This window comes from Lampetra fluviatilis, chromosome 43, assembly GCF_964198595.1.
Source record: "Lampetra fluviatilis chromosome 43, kcLamFluv1.1, whole genome shotgun sequence".
Classification (NCBI taxonomy): domain Eukaryota; kingdom Metazoa; phylum Chordata; class Hyperoartia; order Petromyzontiformes; family Petromyzontidae; genus Lampetra; species Lampetra fluviatilis.
In genome coordinates, this window is record NC_136317.1 from 5,931,802 (window position 1) to 5,952,878 (window position 21,077).

The following is a 21,077-nucleotide window of genomic DNA, read 5'->3' on the forward strand; positions in this document are numbered from 1 at the left end:
ACCAACGGCGATCAAACGGTCCCGCGCGGACGCCGGGGAGGGTCACGTGACCACGTTTGTCGTCGCATAAATTATCCCTAATTTTGTATTGGCCTCTACGGCCGTTTATGTTAATGTATATTATTAACATAACTGTGGGCGTGACTTCATAAACGGCATAAATTATGTTAATTATAACGTGCGCGTTCATGATGGAAAACGAAGCCACGCCCCCCCCCCAAGGGTGTTCGGTGGGCGTAACCAAAGGTGTCACATAAATTATGTTAATTATAACGTGCGCGTTCATGACGTCGGGTGAAGCCACGCCCCCCCTCAACCAGGGTGTTCGGTGGGCGTAACCGAAGATGTCACATAAATTATGTTAATCGTCAAATATTATTCTCGTGGGATGACGCCGACAACGTCTGGAGGGCGGAGGGTTGGGCTGGTGGGCGGTGTTCGGGCACATTTATATTCGCAAGTCCACATGAGCCAAACTCGCGTTGTGATTGGCGAACGCCGCCCCACGTGACGCCCTATACCGCTCGCGCATTGGTCGTGATGCGCGTTCGCGCTAGGAGATGTAAAGAGGCGGTTGCCCAGGGCCCTCCCCCCGGTGGCGGCGGCTGTGGCTGTGGCGGCGGCAAAGCCGAGCAGCAGAGTCACTCACGATGGCGGCGGCAGCGGCGGCAGCGAGGAGGAGAGGGGAGGAGGACAAGCAGCTCAAGGTGCTGAGAGAGATCTCGAGCCTGACACACAACCGGCGATGCTTCGAGTGCGATCAACGTGGGCCCACCTACGTCAACACGACCATCGGCAGCTTCGTGTGCACGACCTGCAGCGGCATTTTGTGAGTACTTGTGGTTGGTTGGTGGTTGTGGTGGTGGTGGTAATGATGATGATGTTGTTGGTGGTGAGGGTTGTGTGGTGATAGTTGAAGATAGTAGTTTTGGTTGTGGTAATTTCGGTGACGGTGGTTTTGGTGGTGATGGCTTTGGTGGTGTTGGTAATATTGGTGGTGGTGGTGCTGAAGATGATGATGGTGATGATGATCATAGTGGTGATGGTGTTGGATGTGGTTGTGGTGCTAAGTGTCGGTAGTGGAGTGGGTGGTTGCGGTGATTGTGTTTGTGGTGATGCGGTGGTAAATTGTTCAGCTGATGGTGATGATTTTGATTGTGGTGGTGGTAAGTGGGGAGCGGTAGTGTTGTGGTTCGCGCACTACGCTACGAATCCGCTGACATGAGTTCTATTCCTGGCCAACATCAGTGGCGAGTGTTGTCAGAAACTTGTCATGCGACTCCTTTAGGGCGACATAACCCTCAGTGAGTAGCGGGTTCGGTGTAAATAGGGAGACAAAGGTGGTCGGACGTGATTTCTGGCCACCATATTCTCGTGGCATTAATAGGTGCTCACCAACATGACAGTCCGTGTTGACTATACGGGGGGATCTTTGAGTGTTAAGCGGTGTTGGCGATGGTTGTGGTTGGGTTAGTCGTGGTTGTGTTGGTGATTGAGTGGTGATGGTGATGGTTGATGATGGCGATGGGAAATAAGTGTTTGGTGATGTGTGAACATTATTTTTGTGGTGTTGAATTTCGCATTAATGATGGTGAATGAGAGAGGTTTAATGACACCATTGGAACGTAGGAAGAATGGTAAAAACGGGCTTGGGTCTGACACCTCACGGCTCGCTACCCATGGTCAAGAATATTGACGGCAGTGGCAGCCAAAAGGAATGGAATGCGTCCCAAGTGGACTTCCGCTGGAAACATGGAGCATTGCAAATAGCTCATGTGTAGGTGCTCTGTGGATTAACAGCATCGCAGAATTGTGAAGGAGTGTAACGACGGCTCTTGGACGGCATCATCCAACAGTGGATTGAGCATGGACGATGATGATGATGATGGAACTCTGTTGTGGTCTTGCGTTGATCGCAGTACAGTGCATGCGGTCATCAGAGTGTTCCAATTCCACAAGGACTGCGTTCATTTGCTTGCGAGAGGAACAGTTTGCATTTAAGTTCGCGTGTGTTGTGTGTGTGTGCGCGCACTTTTGGAAAATATGCACACGGACAACGCACCCAGCGTTTGCGACCCAGCCCTTATAAAATGTTACATGTTACGTTACTCAAGGGCTGGACAACCGAACATTTGTCAATAGGGGCACAAAAGGCCCATTTATTAATGGGCTTGATGATGCTGCTGCTGCACTGTGCACGGTCGAGTGGCTTGGGCCATGGGGGGGTGACTGGCTTTCTGTTTTTATGCCCCCCCCCCCCTTTCGTAATGGCCACTGAGGCTAAAGCAGTTCCAGAATTTGTGCGGCATTCTTTAGAATGCAGCATTTGTAGGAGGGGAGGGAGGCGAGAACACCCCCCCCCCCCCAAGATTACCAAGCTCAGGGCACGACACGAGCTCACGCTGAGGCAGGAAATGCGGTCCTTTTTTAAACGGAACACGCTGGCTCTTCAGGGGTGGCCGCCGGGTGGGTGGGTGGGTCAGAACGCTGAGCTGGCAATGTCCGAACATCCTCCGCTTTGAATCCAGATCGCAGTCACTCGTGATGGGAGAGGGGGGGTGGTTCTAAAAACCCAGCTAGTTCGCCCGCTCTCGGAACCCCGATCACCACTAACGCCCGATTGCAGGCTTAAACAAAAAACAAATCATAATTCAATTCATACTGACGCAGATAATTAAATATTCGGTTTGAATGGCATGCGCTGAACAGGCTTTGTATGGCAAATGAAATGTGAGCGCCGAATGTGGATGAACAGGCCTTTGCTGTAGTGTGACTTCAGAAGCAGCTCTATGATGTCACTCTCGTGCCGTTCTCTGACACAGTGTGGTGCAATAGTTTCTGAATGGAAATATCTTCATGGCATGACGCCCATACAACAAAAGGGATATAACTCGAAAAATAAGCAATGTTTAATAAATATATATTAAACAGGACACGCAGCACAACGCATTCATAAGTAGAGGAAGCTGCTTTTCCGTCTTTTGAGACAGCATTTTTAAGAACCATTCAGAGACGGGGAGATATTGACATGGAATGGTGGTGCAATCCCAGGGACTTTGGTAACCATTAATGTTGTATTACTGGTTCTAAATATACGTAGTGCTGTGTCCCCATGGCCACCTTATGCAGTGTCATAGCTGCTTGCCTTGGTGGTGTCCTCCTCTTTGTGCCCTTGAGCATGGTTGTGCGTACAGTATGCACAATCATTTCTCATGGGAAGGATGCTCGGTTGAAGATGATGTTGTACCCGCTTATGATACTGAGAGGTAATGGAATTGAATGTTTACGATTGCGGTGCATTTGTTACCATTGTCCTGTCATAGCCATTCTATGCGACATAACCATACCCAGGCCCAAAGAAAGGATTTTTTTCCATTAAGCAACAAAAAATTACTGCGTCTGGGATTGTTGCGTGCGATAATGGAATTGTATCACGGAAACTGTACAGTTGTTTTACAACGTGAAGTGAAACCAAATTGACCACATCCTTACGTCTCAAGCCACTGGCAGGTACGGTAAAAGTTACATGTGGGAAAAGTCCCAGGGTGTGTTTGCTTAGAAATTCGTTGCAGAAATTTTTACTTTCTACTAAAGTAAATCTTGTTGCACATTCATTGCTTGCCTTGGTGCCAGTCTAACGCTCTCACTCTGAAGCGTGGATATTCCACCTTTACAAATTGTCAATTAAAAAGCATAATTTTATTATTTTTGTATATCCCTAAGCATGACAAGGTGTCACTGACTTGCATTATTGCGAGCAACTTGCTTTGTTATCACACTCGTGAGAGGCAAGTATATTTCAACAATCAGCAAGCTCAAGTTACATGAATGGCGCAGTCCAGACAATTACGTAATGGACAATTGAGTATTGGCGACGTGGAAATGTTTACTGCACTAATGTCGGTTCGTTGATCGTGTTTATTATTTCAGACGGGGTCTGAACCCTCCGCACAGGATTAAATCCATCTCCATGACCACCTTCACTGACCAGGAAGTGGAATTTTTACAAAAAAATGGTAATGAGGTAAGGGATGCATGCTTTGGCATACTGCAACCGCAGTTCTAATCTATTAAAAGTCATTGCTTTGTATAAACCCAGGTGAGAGATGACAAGCTAATGTCACGAGTGAGACTAACTGGTATGTGTGTTCTTTCTTGCATCAGCACATCATTTTTTTACTCGACATGGAAAGTGGTTGAACACCCTTATATTTGAAATGTCTGGACTAGAAGGTGGATTGGTGTCTTAGGGGTCAGAGCATTGAGCTGGCAACACTGAGGGGGGGCCATGGTTTGAATCAGGGTTTCATTCACCAATGATTAATTGACGATTCTCAAGTCTATTGAGTTAATGGTCTCATCCTTGTAACCAGGAGTAGGCAAATGTGCAGCCCTGCAATAGCTTTTTTCACTTAATTTGGTTACATTGTAGCTCTGAAAATGAAAAAAGTTTCTGACTGCCATGCGATGAACATTTATTTGTACCGGTGTATGTGGATAAAAATGGCGATTTGAGGTGATCTTACAAGTGGTTCTGTTGCTTCTCATTCACGGGCCGTTATCTTAACAGTTGTTGGTACAGTGCTCTGTGACGCGTTCCGAATGTATACTTTGATGCCAATATCACTAGTTGGATTAAAATGGAAAAATTCAAAGTTAAATAATAATTTCAAAATGTTTATGTTGGAGGACAAAGCCGATTTCATCAAAGGTCACAGTGTGGGTAAGAAAGCAGACTGGGTGGAGGCTATAGATGCCACTCAGAATTTTCCATTGTTTGGAGGACACGATCTTAAGCTTTACTGTGCGATCACTGTTGTGAATTCTGACCTCCGTAACTTGCTGCCAGCATTGCTATCAAAGGACTGTCCACAGTTTCACATTTAATTGCTTTTCCCCCCCATCACTGTTGGAAACTTGAATCTTCAAGCACAGTTTTGTGGGTAAGAATTAGCCGCAGCAGTTATGCATTCTTATCCAGAACAAATGATCAAGACACGCGGTGGATGTCTTGTGTGTTTACATCACAAACATGTGCTGTCACAGTGTGAAACATAACGACGCATTGATGTGTGCGAAGCCCTGTTGTTTTTGGCCAACAGTAGGAAGTCTTCAGGGGGCTTCTGCAGATTTGTTATTGCAGTAATGTGTGCTGAAGGCAGAAGCTCTTCATGTCAATGTCTGAGCAAATCATTTTCCACCAATAACATGTGAAGCCTGAAAGTTTGTCTTTCAACGAACACTGACAGAACATTGCTTTATAATGAGGACATTGAGATGCAAGTTCTCCGAAACGACGCTTTGCAGCCGCGGGCATAGCATCCCACGTCTGTGTTTATCAGCGATCCAAACAAGATTGTTGTAACAATTTTGTGCACGGTGTAAGCTGCATTGATTCATTACTCCCACTTCCACTGACATCGGCCTGGTTTCTAATTGTATCAATCAATTCACTTGGAACGGTCACAATTGGAGTTTGACAAAGCAGCCTTGCAAGCTCTGCTCGTTTAAAAGCTATGGGCGGCTGGACATTTACACTCAGTGCTTGCGTGTCGCTAGAGTAGTCTCTTTGCTCAGCTAAGCTTTGTAAGTGGAGCTCGTAAATCCATGACAACTGGTTCATGGAGCCAGCATAATGGAACATGCACAAATTGTCTTTAACCCTTTCTGAGTACAATATCATTTATGCAATTTCAGAACCCAGTATAAAACATTGGGACATTTCAAAACGTGCTTGTAATTTTTGCCCAACCCCCCGCCACCCAACCAAGTTTACCACGGTTATGCTAATGGGGTGATGTCCTTAAGTATCCATTCTCGCAGAGCAATGCAACGCATTGTGTTCGGCAATGAGTTGCTTACAGAGGCGGACATCAGTGGCCTCTTGTCCATAATATACAAAATATTTATTCAGTGTAATTCTGGAGAATGTTAATAGCAAAATAAATAACTTCTATTTTTTCCTCACAGAAAAGTTTATTTTTTTTATACATCCCATTGGCTACATGGTCTTCTGGTTCAAAACTCTGGACTGGTTTTGAGCTTCATTGTCTCATTGGTAGTCAGGCTTGCTTGATACAATGCTGGTTAACTGCCAGATGTTTCTTAGAAATTTACCTTTTCTGTAAAAAAAAATTGGTCCTCGTTCGATACAACTTGAATGACAGGAAAATTCTTGGGCAGCTGGGCATTTGCACTCATAAGTTTTGCGTTGTACTCGGACACATTTCTCAAGGCAGGTCCACACCTGAGTGATCTGTTGCAAATTTAAATCACTGTCGACATTGTGCAACTTAATGGCCTGTTTACATGTGGACATCTTTAATTAAGTTGCGCAACTGATCGCTCAGGTGTGGATGTGCCTCTAAAAAACTGTGTCCGAGGCAAGCCCTTGCTCTTAACTGATGAGACGCTGAATGTCAAAACACCGGTTCAGAGTTTGCTCATATTACCATTAAAATACACATGGGTATGATGTGTGTGATAAGTTTAACTGTGATACTTAAAAAAATGTTAATCATTGTATTGAGAATTGTAATCAGTCAGGTTAAAAAAAAACAACCTTGAATTTTGGCTCTGCTCATAAAGATAAGAAAACGCCGGGGGCAGTAGTTGAAAGGGTTGATCAGCCACAGACCTCCAGTATGAAATTCGCTGTCTGCGGCCCTTCCTGTTCAATCCTAAAGCCCTGCCGTGTGCCTTTTTGTCGAAAAGCGGACATGAATTAAAAATGTGCTGCTTATGCAAATTTCGGCGACAAAAATACCACCACGATTGCCTCTGTATCCTGTTGCTTTTGAGGTTTGGTTTAAAACAAAAATTCGTCCCATCCACCTATTTTAAAATGAATTAAATACAATTTACCAACCCGCTACACGACCGTTCCCGTGAGAAACTCGCGATTGCCAGAGCCCCTGGAAAACCAAGAGGGCTATGGTCCTCCCTTACATCCGGATTCATCTCACACCCAGGCTGTTCTACTGAATGGGTCTACATGGGACGTTTGTCCGATTCCATGCACAAAGCTTTGTCATTCTGCCGCTGGATGAAGGCCTCCCCCTACCCTGTCAATCGTTGGGGATTGTTTAACCATACTTCACCACCCTGGTTGATGAGGGTTGCTGAAGCGGGTGGGCCAGGAAATGTTTATGGCTTTACGCCCGGAGTCGAACTCGGGTAGCCGAGTTCATAGGACAATGCTGTTAACCACTGCGCCACTGTTCCACCTCTTAAAATGAAGTCATTGCTATTAAAAAAGGTTATTGTGAAGCACATCGTGAGTTCGTCGTGCGTTAGCAAATGACGTCCTGGTGAAATTTTTGTGCGATGACTAAGCAGGCCTCAGTATGCTTGTATGACTACATTTACAACCCAGTAATTGCTCTGTGGCAAGACACTTTATTATTATTTTCCTGCTATATACGTGCTGAGCGTCATTTCAAAGACATTATTTGCTCACTAGGAATGTGGCACCTGTGCCTAATTCTGCGCGATAGTCCCAGTTCGTGTTGTTCTCTGCCAAGTTTTGAAATATTAAAATACACGACATGTAGCCTGTTTTTCACTTCATGCCACGATTAATACCACGAGTATATTAAACAGAAAATATGCAGAGTCTGCTTCATAGTGGATGTTAAATATCCCGTGTCGTCATATGAAAAGAATAAGAATAGGCTTATTGGGCACAGGCATGGTCCAAATAAAAAAAATACACTCATAAATTACTTAATTGGAAATAGTATAGCGATCGTGGCCCCTTACTGTGAAAACCTGGCAGGAAAAATAGTATTGAGACTTGGTGAGGATTTCCTGGGTGAACAAGTACAACAATTTAACACGTAGGCTTTCGCGACCAATATTATTAATAATAAACGTTTTTGGGTTAGATCGCGTTATTTCTAAATGTATCGTAACCCTCCACCACCCGACACGGCCAAACAGTAAAAAATGTGTGGGCAATTGGCAAATCGCCCGATGATGCTGGATGTAATTACCAGCGAAACGTCGTACTCAAAAATTGTAAATGATGTTAAATCACTCTTCAACACACCAGTGGGCTAAAGTAGTGAACTATTTGTCTTTTGTAAACGTGACATCTTTTTTGCTGTTTGGCCATGTCGGGTAGTGGAGATTACGACACATTTATAAATAACGCGATCTAACCCAAACACGTTTATTATGATGTACAACAATAATAATACAAGTAACTTGGCAGAGAATACATTTAAAGTAATTTACAAACAAGATTGCTGCCAATTACACTACGATCCGAACATGGCAGTACTTAAGACAAGAGTTTAATAAAGCAGTGGAGAGACTTTGCTTTGATAGAATTACCTAATCCATGCATTTTGTTTAATAAGCGCTCGATGAAATACAATTAAGTGCAGTTATCATTGTGTGCTCCTCATGAAATCAATATTGAACACTTTCATTTTGACTACTTAAGATCATCCCAGCCACATAAATAAACAATACATCTTCAAAAGCAGTGCATGCCTTGTATAAAGAGGCACCATATTGAAATAGAATTTCAAGGTAACGTTGGCCAAAATCGCTCGAAAATAACCAAGCAAATGTTTTTCTTCAGACAAACTTAATTTAAAAATGTATTGTTTTACTTTTGAACTTCACCAAATACGCAAGAACAAATAATTAAAATGTACTAAAGAAACAGGTTTTGGGTTTCAGGAGCTCAGCGGCTGACCTTGGCCACTTGGGAGAATCTATTCTGCTATTATTTGCAAAGGGCCACGTGTCCGCCTTTCTACCAACAATGCTGTGATATGGTTTCGCTGACATAAGCACGAGCGTAAGGATTCAGAAGCCAGTCCCCACAGGCCGGGCAAGGAGAAGCGGTGTCTTGTTAAAATCCCATGGTGGCTGCCTGCATAGATAGAACACGCTGGCTATTGCGGTGTGCTCTTGAGCAGTGGTCAAACAAAACACATTCCAGTATTCCCTTAACAATATGCAGTGCTGGGTACTGAGATGATGACTTCTTCAGCAGCTGTTAAATAAGTACATTCTAGTATCCCCTTGATGGTAAGCAAAGCTTGTATAGTAAACTTACCACAAAACTTGTGGGGTTAGTGGTAGTCGGTGATGACTTTGTTAACACGTCCGATCGTTCCAGGACAGCCACGGCTTTGGACACTGAGCTGTTTCTGACAACACTACTCTCGGCTGGCTACGTCAGCATTTCCTAAATGCTTGGCAGGCCTACGCGGAATTGAAGTGACGTGGGCAAGATAATTTTCATTTATCGAAAATTTGTGTGTTTTACCTGATAGCTTTTGATCAGGTGTATTGAAGGCATATTTGTCGAAACAAAATTAACTTTTTTTTTTATCGCTCACCCACATGCCAAATTCAGATAGCAGTTTAATTTGGATTTGAGTTAGACAAGTTCATCCGACATGAATTGTTTGGCTGAAGTGTGAAAGTGAAGCTTTGAGTCACCGCTGTGTCGCACAATCTACAATTTACATAATTTATCTTCAATATTGGGTACAGCAGTGGTGCAGTGGTTAGCACACTATGCCCTGAAGCCAGTGCCCTTAGATCCATTCCTGACTGGCTATAACACCAGTTGCAAGTGGTTTCTGAGCAAGTGATACCTGCACTGCTCTTAGGTCTGCCCTTCACTAACCTGCACTGACCAGAATAGTGAAGTATGGTCAAACATATCCCCAATGACCAACGGCATCGGGAGGCCTTCATCTTGCAGTCAATTAACAAAGAGCTGTAAATCACTATTAACTTAAAAAAACATTTAATATGTAAGAAATTTATTTCATTAATGCATACAAATAGCATATAATTTGCACAGATAAATAAATGAACATATACCCACTTTGCTCAGCATGTGCTTTCAGCACAGGATCAAACGCTTCGATGTAATTGTCACTCAGAACCACGGCACACTGAGTTTCCAGCGTTTTGTGGACCGATGAGAGGGGTGGCGTCGTTATCAATTGCCTGCCGATTTAATCGATTGAAATAAAAAAATGTATATTGACAATCAAGTTGGGAACGTGCCTGAGAAGACATCCGCTGCCGGGGGTGGGGGGGGGGTGGGAGCAATGAAATCAGCTCGTGTGCGGGTGCTTGATAGATTGTTACATCACAGGACTGTGAGAGATGAAAAGAAAAAAAGCCTGCACTTGAACGGTTTTGAGAAGAGCATCCAGGGAAGTTGAGAATCGGTCGCGTGATGTATTCGTGTTCACTCTTGTGTCTCGTCATGCCCTAAACGGTTTGTATGTCTCGTCGTGCTAGGTGTGCCGGCACATGTGGATGGGACTGTACAATGAGCGCTCTGCTCTTATGCCCGACTTCAAGGACCCCCAAAAGGCCAAGGAGTTCCTACAGGACAAATATGAGAAGCGAAAATGGTATGCACTGCTGCTGCTTAGTGTTGATTTTCTCCGGTCATCCTCGCAGCGGCGGCTTTTGGCTAACCATCGAACAAAGACGGTCACTGCATCGTGTGTTTTCAGATGCGCTTCTGCGGCCGTCTGGAACGCTCTTCCTTCCGATATTAGGAAGCCACTGGAACTTTGCACGTTTAAATCTAGATTGAAAATAATTTATTTTGAACTGCGTTTTTAATTTATTTAGTTGTCCTTTCCCCGCACCTCCAAAAAGCACGGTTGGCTATATAAGGTGCGAAAGAAGTTCAACATACATACAGCGCTGATTCATGCCCAGAGCCAGCCTGTGACTTGCTTCGGGTCGATGTACCCAGACCAGATATTTGTCACTTGTCGGTACCACACGAGGTGGCGTAACTTTAGCGGGTTCCAATTTTTTCATGTGGTCAACAACAATGAATTACACTTGGGTAACAAAAACTAAATGTGTTCCTGGGTAGTAAGTGTTATTTCCTAATTGCTTATGCCTCAAAAGTATAAAAACAGGCTATTATTCCCCACAAACTTTGCTTTTGTGACCAGGACAGTGATATTTTGAAATTTACCTATTTTCAATGAGAATATGTGTGCATTTGTGTCTTTTGTTCACGTAAAGTCCTGGTCACTAAAGCAACGTTTGTGGGGAATAATAGCCATTTTCTGTATTTTTGAGGCATAAGCAATTAGGAAATAACACTTACTACCCAGGAACAAAAATTGTGTTCCATAGTGAATTACGTGATAACCATTCTAAATGAGGTGGGTTATCAAGTAATTCGCTCTTTATTGGCCGTGTAAATACATCAGTACAGCTTAATTTCAGATGCTCCTCGGTGGTACAATTTTTTGCTCTGGCCCATGGACTCTTTTTGAGACTTTGGTGAATTCCTGCTCAAATGAGCCCCATTTACAGCCGAGCCAGTTATGGAAATTACCTTGGCAGGGGCGAGCCTATCCATTGGTGAACAACTGTTGAATTTCCCACAAAGTGGAACAAATTTTATCCTCGGTTTAACTCGTAGGCTTTATTAATCATAATAAACGTTTTTTTGGTTAGATCGCATAAGTATAAATGTGTCGTTTCTGGAATATCGCCCGATGCTGGATGTAATTACCAGCGAAATGTCGTATTCAAATTGTAAATGTTGTGGATTTACTCTCCAACACACTGGAAGTAGTTACTAATTGGCGCGTTGTTTACGTGACAAACCTTACTGGCTGTGTCGGGTGGTGGAGGATTACGACTATGATACTTAGGCGATCTAACCCAAAAACCTTCATTATGAATAATTTTATTCCAATCATCCGTTTTCTCTGGAAACCTGAATTGAGTCGTGCGAGAGAAAAACGGTATTGTGTGTGGGTTTTCTGTGTGGCCCTTCAGTTTTCCTTCAACATGAAAAACAAAACGAATTCACGTGGTAATTCCCAACTTTCTGGATCCACAGATTCCTGTGAACCCTTAAAAAAAATTGACGGACCACTTTGTTTAGCCTGCAACAATTACACGGTCCACTTTTCACAGCCATATGGAGCACTAGTGGTCCGCAGACCACAAGCGGATGGCAACCACGCATTAAGAAACTGGCCATTTGTCCAGTGCTGGCCCGTTCAGCAAAACAATCCGGGTGTGAGATGAACCCAGATGCAAGGGTAATAATGGTTGATGTGGCAGCCCACCCGGGACCATAGCCCTCTCAGTTTTCAGGGCTCCGGGAACCGTGCTTTTCTCACGGTAGTGGGGGGGGCGGCTCTTGCGTCGCCGACAGGTTCGTTCCACCGGAGCAGGCTCGAGCGACGGCGGTGGCGGCCGCCCACACATCACTGTCGGGCTCGTCGGCGAGCAGTGGCAGCAGCACGCCGGAGGTGCGGCCCCTCCGGGCCATCGCCGGCCGCCTCACGCCGACGCCGGACGGCCTCAAGCACACCCCGACGCAGGTGAGGCCGGCTGTCACACGTGCGGCAGTGGCACCAGCCGAGCTCATCTCTTCTCTTGGCTGTGGCTCGTTCGGGGAAACGTCAGCTGCGATCGATCCGCTGCTGGGTGAAGGCCTCGTCAAGCTGCCCCCCCACCACCTCTTACGATTCGGCGATGCGGCAGTATATCCAGCGACTGCAACCGATCTGATTTCATATTCTCTTTGTTTTTTTTCGGTAAAGTCCCGTAGGTAAAAAATAAAAGAAAAATAAATTATTTGTATTCTTTTTTACCTACGTGACTTTACCAAAACAACCCAAAGAGTATGGACCCTTGCAGTCACGAAAACTTCAAATCTAGAATTGATTTCATATTGCTCCCATCTCCTCTGTGGATGTCCCGTAGGACGCATTCCATTCCTTGGCCATCGGTAGAATTGTATGGAAGCAAAACTCCTCGTGTCTCCAAAAATTACTTGGTCCGTCGGCCTATTATTAGCTTTGCAGACCTGTATTTTGAAGCAGCATCTGTTTAAGCAAGCAAACTCCGAACCAGTCTCCCCCCCCTTCCCATAGTTTCTATGCAGTGCCTTTGCCAATAACATCTGCTAATTCAGCAGCAGTTCTCGTTTTATCAGGCGATTCCTTGTCAAATTGTTTTATTGTTACTATCGCGGTCATTGTTCCCATGAACTTCATGCTTTGGTGCCTCCATCCGTTTCAAGGACACGTTCTACCAGATTAACTGCTTTCTCAGTTGTCCTGTGTTCAACCTCCATCGTGCAGAACACAAATTGTCTCTGCCCATTTTACATCCACACACTGCTCTCAGACCTGGGAGCTCCATCCCGTCATCTCTCTTCCCAAGGTTGTTTAACTGTGCTCGGTTCCAGAAGTGTGCTCTTCTCTGCTCTACTCTTATTAGCGTTCTTGGTCACTGGCCACTTTGAAATTATGACCTTCAGCCATCTGTTCAGTAATTGATCAAAAAACCCTACAAAGTCACGATCATTTACCTGAATAGAGCTAACAGAACAACCCAACCATGATCATAAACAAACACTGCTCCTCACTCAACCCTAACCATTACTGAAATCCTGTGTAAATAGTTTACTATCTCAAGCATGTGCTGTTAACAGTTTCTGCTTAAACATGCCCGGTCTGACCATACATTCATGCTCACAGCACATTGGGAAATTGCATAGCCTTGGGAAAGTTATGCGTGACTAATAGGTTTGAAATGTCGTCCTCGTATTGTGGGCAGTTTCAAATCTGACGCATGTGTGTTATAAAGCAGGTACTCAGCGGTGCAGTGTTGCGAAACCGTAGCCCACTTGTGTACGAAGGGAGGGAGCGGGCAAAGACTGCACTTTCAAAACCAGCAAAATACTTCCTAGGGTTGCCCACGCTGGTCTATAAAACCCTACACAGTTGCCTCAATAATTGATGTGTTCCCATGGAGGTTGCATAAAAGCGCTTCGCCACACCGGACGCACACACTCTGGGAAGCTCAACTAATTGGTTCATCAAAGCGGAGGTCGGATTCGAATGACTCGTGAGCATTCTCGTCTCTCCTTCCACGCCATACCACCTGCGCACCCAATGACGGAGCCAGGATTTTCAGGTGGGGGGGGGGCAACCCCTCCGGCAATGAAAAATGATAGAGGAGTTGTTAGTAAGTAAGGACTTGTCCCTTGCTTTTATTCGACGCGTGTGCAGCGATGGCGCAGCCATCAATCGAGGGTCGAATTCGAAGCGTGTGATCGGCATCGCGCTCGCTGAATTCGTGTACTGTATACGCAACTGCGCACAATTCTGAGTCACTTATAACTGCTTTGCCGTTACTTATTGCCAATTATGGACTCAGACTATTTTCCTATCATCTCATAGAGTCCCTGGCACATAATAATATGCTACACAGTGGCAGTGGGGGTCGCAAAATGCCGAGTTATTACTAATAAACCCCAATGATCCGATCGAAATTAGGGATTTCGATTGGATCATTGGGGGGCACCTGCCCCCCCCCCCCACTGGGCGCACCCCCACCCGTCCAACCACTGAGCAATACCAGCCATCTTCCCAGCCCGACAGCCCCTCGCCCAGCCACCCATCCAGCTACCCAACTAACCAGCTTACCATTCAGCCACCCACCGACCCATCCAGCCACTCATCCACCAAATCACCTACCCACCCAGCAACCCACCCACCCTCCCAGCTACCCACCCATAATCTCAGAAATCCACCCAAGTAGCTAATAAGTCACCCAGCTACCCAGCCACCCAAGCAATCGCCCTCCCAACCATCCAGCCGCTAAGCCACCTCGCAAGGCTGCGTACCCAACCACTCGCCCATCCCACCCACCAAACCATCCCTGGTTGGACAGCACAAGAGACGTGGCCTTGTGAAATGACAGTGTACCTCGGCCGGTCCCGAGCTATGTGGATGGGCGGCATGTTTGCTCGAGGTGTTGCCCAGAAATGCGGGTAGGCGGGATGCCGTGCTTCGTGGGCGTAATTTGGCACACGATTGCCGAGCGGCGAAAGGCGTTTGCGACAGGCGTGTCTGACGCGCGTCGCTTGTTTGCAGGCCGAGTGGGCTCAGGATGCTGGGGGAGAGAAATGTAACTATTTCACACGCGAGTCGCAAAATACAGGCACGGGAGGCGGTGCATGGATATCGCGAATAATTGTGAACTTTTGCACGCGTTTCCCCCCCCCCCCCCCCCCCCCCCCCCAGTGAAATCAGTCTTCCTGCAGCGTGCAGCCTCACAGCAGTATGATAACACGGCAGAATATCGGTGAACACATTGCACAAAACTCCGAGGAGCAAAAGTGTCCACGAGAGATATTATTAACGTGAATAATGTACAGCTAAAATTAATAAAAGTAAAATAAAATAAAACTCAAGACGTTTCGGAGGCAACACAAGCCTCCGTCTTCAGGTGGAACCGTCACAGCACGATAGCTGTATCACGACGTTTGGAACCGTCACAGCACGATAGCTGTATCACTTGATACAGCTATCGTGATACAGCTATCGTGCTGTGACGGTTCCAAACGTCGTGATTTTTATTTTATTTTTTATTTTACTTTTATTAATTTTAATTTTTTACCTACGTGACTTTACCGAAAAAAACTAAGAATATGAATCCTTGTAGTCACGAAAGCTTCAAATCTAGAATTAATGTACAGCTCTTTATAAATCCGATGCTGGATTGAGGCATCCGTACACCGTGTCGATTATGGGGGTTGTTAGACCATGCCTCTCTGCACTCCTCAGTGTGGGTAGTTGAAGCAGCCTATAACATCCTGCCATGTACCTTGGTCACCCAAACCAAGTGCTATCCGGTCGCAAACCTGCTTGGCTTCCGAGATCTGACGAGATTGGGTGCATTCCGGGATATTTTGTCATAGACCGCCTTCGAATACTGCAGTAAATATGAATACTGCAGTAAATAAACAAATATCGCACTTTCATTATAATCTACAGATTGTAACAGTAACAACGATGGTGTGTTTTTTGTTGTTTTGTTAACGTGCTTTCCCTGGCTGTTGTGTCGGTGCTGCGGGTCCACTCCAGTCCCCAGCTGTGGGCAGGCCACAGTCCCACCCTCAGCTGCAGACGAACAAAAAGGCATCCCACGTGGACCTGCTGGGGGAGCTGGGCGGAGACCCCTTCGCCGCTCCCTCCGTCGCCTCCGCCAACTTCGCTAACTTCAGCGCCAGCGCGGGAGACCTGGGCTTCGGCTTGGCAAAGGCCGGTGCGTTTGGGCACATTTTTTTTTGCCCGCGGTCACATAACGATGGTGGGTTGGGGATGTTATTTCAGCAGCAGGCAAACAACATGGGAACAGAAGCGGTGTGTTCACAGATGGTTCACACGTGTCGGAATAATTAATATATATAAAATTATAATATATATGCACATGGCACTGGGCTGGCTCCAGTGGTTAGTGCCCACTGTGCGTGGTGTTTTTCACGGTGTGCGTTTTGATTATTTATTTTGGTTACGTATGGACATGCCGGCAAGTGAGCTCCAGTTGTGCAGCCCAGCCTCGGCAGGAACATTCCATTTTTGTTTGGTTATTTTTACATTGGTATGTCAGATTTAAACATTCGCACACCCCAAACGTGACATTTAGAAAACCATACGTTTTATTATTGAGTTGTGATGCTTTTGTGTCTTGCATGCATACTTAATGTTAAGTATTTCTATTTTTCTGCATGCCTGACTAGATGACTTAGATGCCTTTTGGCTTTTCTTATCGGTAGCATCTGGCCACATACAAATACATTTTACATTTAAAATGTTTTAATTGGAATGTTAAGTTGGATTGTTATCATACCTCCAGGGCAAACGAGTCATTGGAAATCGATCGGCAGGTCACCTGTGGTGGCGTAAAGTGTGGGTACAGCTACCTCTTCCAACACGTCTGTTCAATGTGGAAGAGTAGACCAAATACCCTCTCGAGATCGCTCTAGTGGAGGCCCATCTGCCAGCAGTGGCGTGAGCAAGCAACTGCCAAGTTGCGCCTTAATCCATTTTTTTCTCATGGTTATCAGAATTTTTTGAATAATTTTGTGCAATCGCGCAGTAACGGTGGTGATTATCATCACTTTTTTGGAACAACTCATACTCAGTTCCTCCTGAATTCTAATGAACATTGCCTACAGCTCACACTCGACTTTCATCTTGAGCACGAAGCAAAATAAGCCGAGACTAACGTCATAACGTCTCGGCTTATTTAACGTTTGCAACTGTTAAAGCCAGAGGAAAATCTCTATTAACCGGCGGTGTGCAACACTTACTCATGCGCTTGACAGCGGTGCTATGTTCAGGCGCGATTCCCTGGCCGTTTCATTCCTGTTATTGGTGCTGTGTAGATGCATGTGGTGCCCTGTCAGCGTATTTCTGTGTTAGTTGTACGTCTTAAAATGTGTGTGTGTACTTGTTATTACGTGTGTTGTTTTGTGTCACTTGACACACCCTGGGCACCCTTGCAAAACCAGGTTCTCCATCTCCAATGGATTATCCAGGTAAAATATTATAATAAGTAAAATAAATAAACATGTAGCTTACCGACATGTTCAAAAGTAACCCTGCAATGTGTGATTTAAGCTATGGTGCAACTCCTAATTATTTTCTTGATAGGAAACCCAATGGCTCCAATTTGCCCAGTCATTGTTTGGAATTATGCTTGTCTCAGTGTGTGGTTGGTCAGATTGTCTCTGTGTCTGGCTGGTCAGTCAGCTTGTCTCGGTGTGTGGTTGGTCAGATTGTCTCGGTGTCTGGCTGGTCAGTCAGATTGTCACGGTGCGTGGTCGGTCAGATTGTCTCGGTATGATTGACATCGTCTCAGTGTGTGGTTGGCGAGATTGTGTTGGCAGCTGAGCGGAAGGGGTGCGTGTTTTCCAATTTCAGCGTCGAGTGGAGGCACCAACTTCGCCTCGTTTGAGGCGTTTGGAGCACCGGGTGCGCCCACTGGCTTTGCCAACTTCCCCAAAGCAAACCAGCCCGTGAGGGCACAGAGCACAGGTACCGCATCTCAATCATCTTACCTCAATCACCCCTCTACCCTGCCAGTGTTCATTATAATTGCAATGTGTGATATGGTGACGATCATGAGAATGTGTAGCCCTTAAAAAACAAACGGATTTTATTTTAACAGGTAAGGTCCACTGACCTATATAGCGTTTTTTTCAGAAGCGACCTGGCCACAAATGATAGCTCAACGAAGTGGCTTGTTACGTGGAAATTTATAGCAGCCAAATACGCGAAACGTACATTTATAAATGTGGAGGGAAAAGCCGGAGAACCCGGGGAAGCATACACGCGACAATGGAGAGAACATGGTTGGGATCGAACCCACAACCTCCTCCATAGCAGGCAAGGTAGTTAATATCTCGCCACCGCAGCGCCCTGATTCACTGTTGAATGAGGGCCTCCCCACTCGGCGGCGATCATGAGGGTTGTTTGACCGTACTTCTCCACACCAGTCGGTGCTGGTTGGTGAAGGGGTGGGCCGAGAATCTGGTTGAGTTATCGCTCGATACCGATGCTTGCCGGGTTCAGAGCACAGGCTGTCAACACCTGCGCCACCTTCTCCACCAGTTTTAAACTATAAAGCGTTTTAATACAAGTGTATCTCCAGATGGTGTCCAAGACAAACTGCGTAAATGCACGTTGTTCTTACAAACAATAACAAGAATTAAGATAAGGGTAACAAAGCTATATAAAAAAAACCCAAATGAAAAGTGTTTGACAGATTGAGCCACAGCGTGATGACACACTATGCACAAGCCATCTCAAGCACTGCCACCCCCCTTACGATAAACTCGTTGTAATGTGTATTAATAGATTGAAGTTGCAACTGAGGGAAAGGGGGAGAGGTATTCATTTGGATGTAGGTGCAATCGCATGTGTAGGGACATTGGGAACAATAGGGAAATAACTGAGCAATGGGGGAGATGAGCAAGAAGCGGGAAAGGACTTAAGTCTGAACTTAAAGATGTTGGAGGGAATCCACATTGGTGAAAACTGGGGGAGAGACATCCAAAAAGCGGGGCCGGCAAAGGAGAGGGAGCGACCTCCCACCGTTTGAAGGTTGATTTTGGGCTTTCATAACCCTCGCAGAATCAAAGAGTTTAGATTCGCAACTTCACAAACGTTTGTTGGAATATTTTGGTTAAAACGCGTGCATGTCTCCGTTACCAACTGCGTGGCAAATGGCCAAGGCGCGGTGCTTTTCGGCCGTTTAATCATGATCGGATTCTGGCCCAAAGTTTCCCTCCGCTCAAGCAAAGCGTAGTGGGGTGCGGTGCTCATCTCTGAACCTGAAAAAGTGGTCAAAATACCGAAAATCAACAATAAAAATTGATCGGTACATCGAGGAATGCAGACAGACATTGAGTGGTTGTTCACCCCAGTGAGCGGGTTGTTATGCCGAATTTGTCAAACCCAGATTGCTGAGAAGAGCAGTCGCCACTTGTTCCGTCCATATTTGCCCCGAGTACACTCGTGCCAACACAATGGCGACTCTGTTTATCATTCCCCGAACACGACCATTTCCCCCCCCGCACACCCCCCCCCCCTGCTATTGACATGTGGCGCTACCGTGCCAGTCATCAAACATTGTCGCGCTCTGCCGTCAAGGGAGTCACAGTCACATGTTAGTGCCGTGGACACTTGACAGCTAAGAATTCCCGGTATTCTTAAGCAGCAGATTTCCTTAACGTGTTCCGTCCAGTTCTGCTTCCGTCCATTTTCCACGGCGTGTGATTATTTTTTCAACGCTGGTTTTTGCCTGTTTTTCTTAGCGGTCATTACTTTAGCAAGAGGCGTATTATAACATATCTCTTGTCGGCTCATTGTCAGCAGGACACATCCTGGCACCCTAGCAATATGTCTGCGGTAAAAGTAAAAAAAAAACTATAAAATAACCATGACATCTAAATAGAATCCTATCCATGAATATATTGGTGTCAACTCAGGGTTCAGAGGTCAATGGTCAGTGTCTGCCAGGACTTACTCTTGGCACAAAGTCGAGTAATGTTCCCTGTGTTTAACGAGATCCATTGCGTGATGCCATACTCCCACCACATCCGTCTTTGTATCTCTATTACCCTACTGCCTTCAATGTCCCCATGGAGAATGTGTGATGGTAGGCCTCCATCTAACCTCTGCTTGGTCCTCTTGATTATGATTTTTTTATTTCATAAAACTTGTTCCAGTTCTCCACTATATGGTGCGAAGCAGAGGGTATTTCAGGAAAATGTATTGTTATACTGTACTTTCTATGCTCCCATTGTTATGCTCTCCACCTTCACCAATCCACAAAGATCAGCATGGTGAAGTATGGTCAAACAGCCCTCACAAGCCTGTAAGGGCGTGAAGAGGCCCGCATTCAGCAGTTGATGAACAAAAGGGCTTCACATATCCATGAGCATATGTCTAACTTACTGGCTAGATCTTACTGTGTCAATCCCACCACACAGACCTTACCAATAATGAAGCGGCCAGCTTCACGATGAATTGAAACAAATTCGTGTTTATACTCCGTTGGTAGTGGTGCTCGCTCGCGAATAACAAACAAAAACTCGACACATAAATAAACACTGCCCTGAAAGCAAACCCATACATTCGGTGACTTTTCTGGTCATATGATGGGGAAGAATTTCTTCACGCAATGTCCCTCCTTCATAGTACGTAGGAGACAGCGTTGTTGACAAATGGTTGTGGTGATGGTTGTGGTGATGGTTGTGGTGGTATCAATGGTTGTGGTGGTGATGGCTGGAATGGTTGTGGTGATGGTGGCGATTGTTGTGGTGGTTGTGTAGTGAGTTCAACTGAGTCGCAGACGCGCTTCTTGGAGGCAACACATTTATTAAAACCAACACATGGGGTACTACCCCTTAACAAGATAACAACCTATGGTGGTGGACCACCAGGCTAACTACACTAATTACACTGGAACTAGCTACGATGGACCGGACCCCAGCTTGGGGTCCAGGTCCACGTGTTGGTGACTCTTGTAGGACGTAGAACGTAGAACATCTATTCTTCAGGATGAACAACAGCAGCCGGTCCCTCTCAGGGACCCGGCTTATATCCTCTGTGGCGTGGCTGGCTCCGCCCTTAGCCACGACCACCATCTATAATCCTCTAGCACGATCTCGACCCTGTCACATGACCACTCCTAGCCCCCACCTGGGGCCCCTGTGTAGACTTTACCGGTCACGTGTCCTC

General features: G+C 45.7%; 1 protein-coding gene across 1 annotated transcript in view; it reads left to right on the top strand.

The window, feature by feature from the left end:
• Positions 1-565: 565 nt before the first annotated feature.
• LOC144947054 (arf-GAP domain and FG repeat-containing protein 1-like) overlaps positions 566-21,077 on the top strand; it is a 36,034-nt gene continuing 15,522 nt past the window's right edge. The window contains exons 1-6 of the mRNA XM_078876200.1: positions 566-829; positions 3,931-4,024; positions 10,282-10,397; positions 12,185-12,353; positions 15,912-16,092; positions 17,754-17,867. Coding sequence (XP_078732326.1) covers positions 651-829; positions 3,931-4,024; positions 10,282-10,397; positions 12,185-12,353; positions 15,912-16,092; positions 17,754-17,867 — 853 coding nt within the window. The 5' untranslated portion in view covers positions 566-650. The remainder of the gene's footprint in view (positions 830-3,930; positions 4,025-10,281; positions 10,398-12,184; positions 12,354-15,911; positions 16,093-17,753; positions 17,868-21,077) is intronic.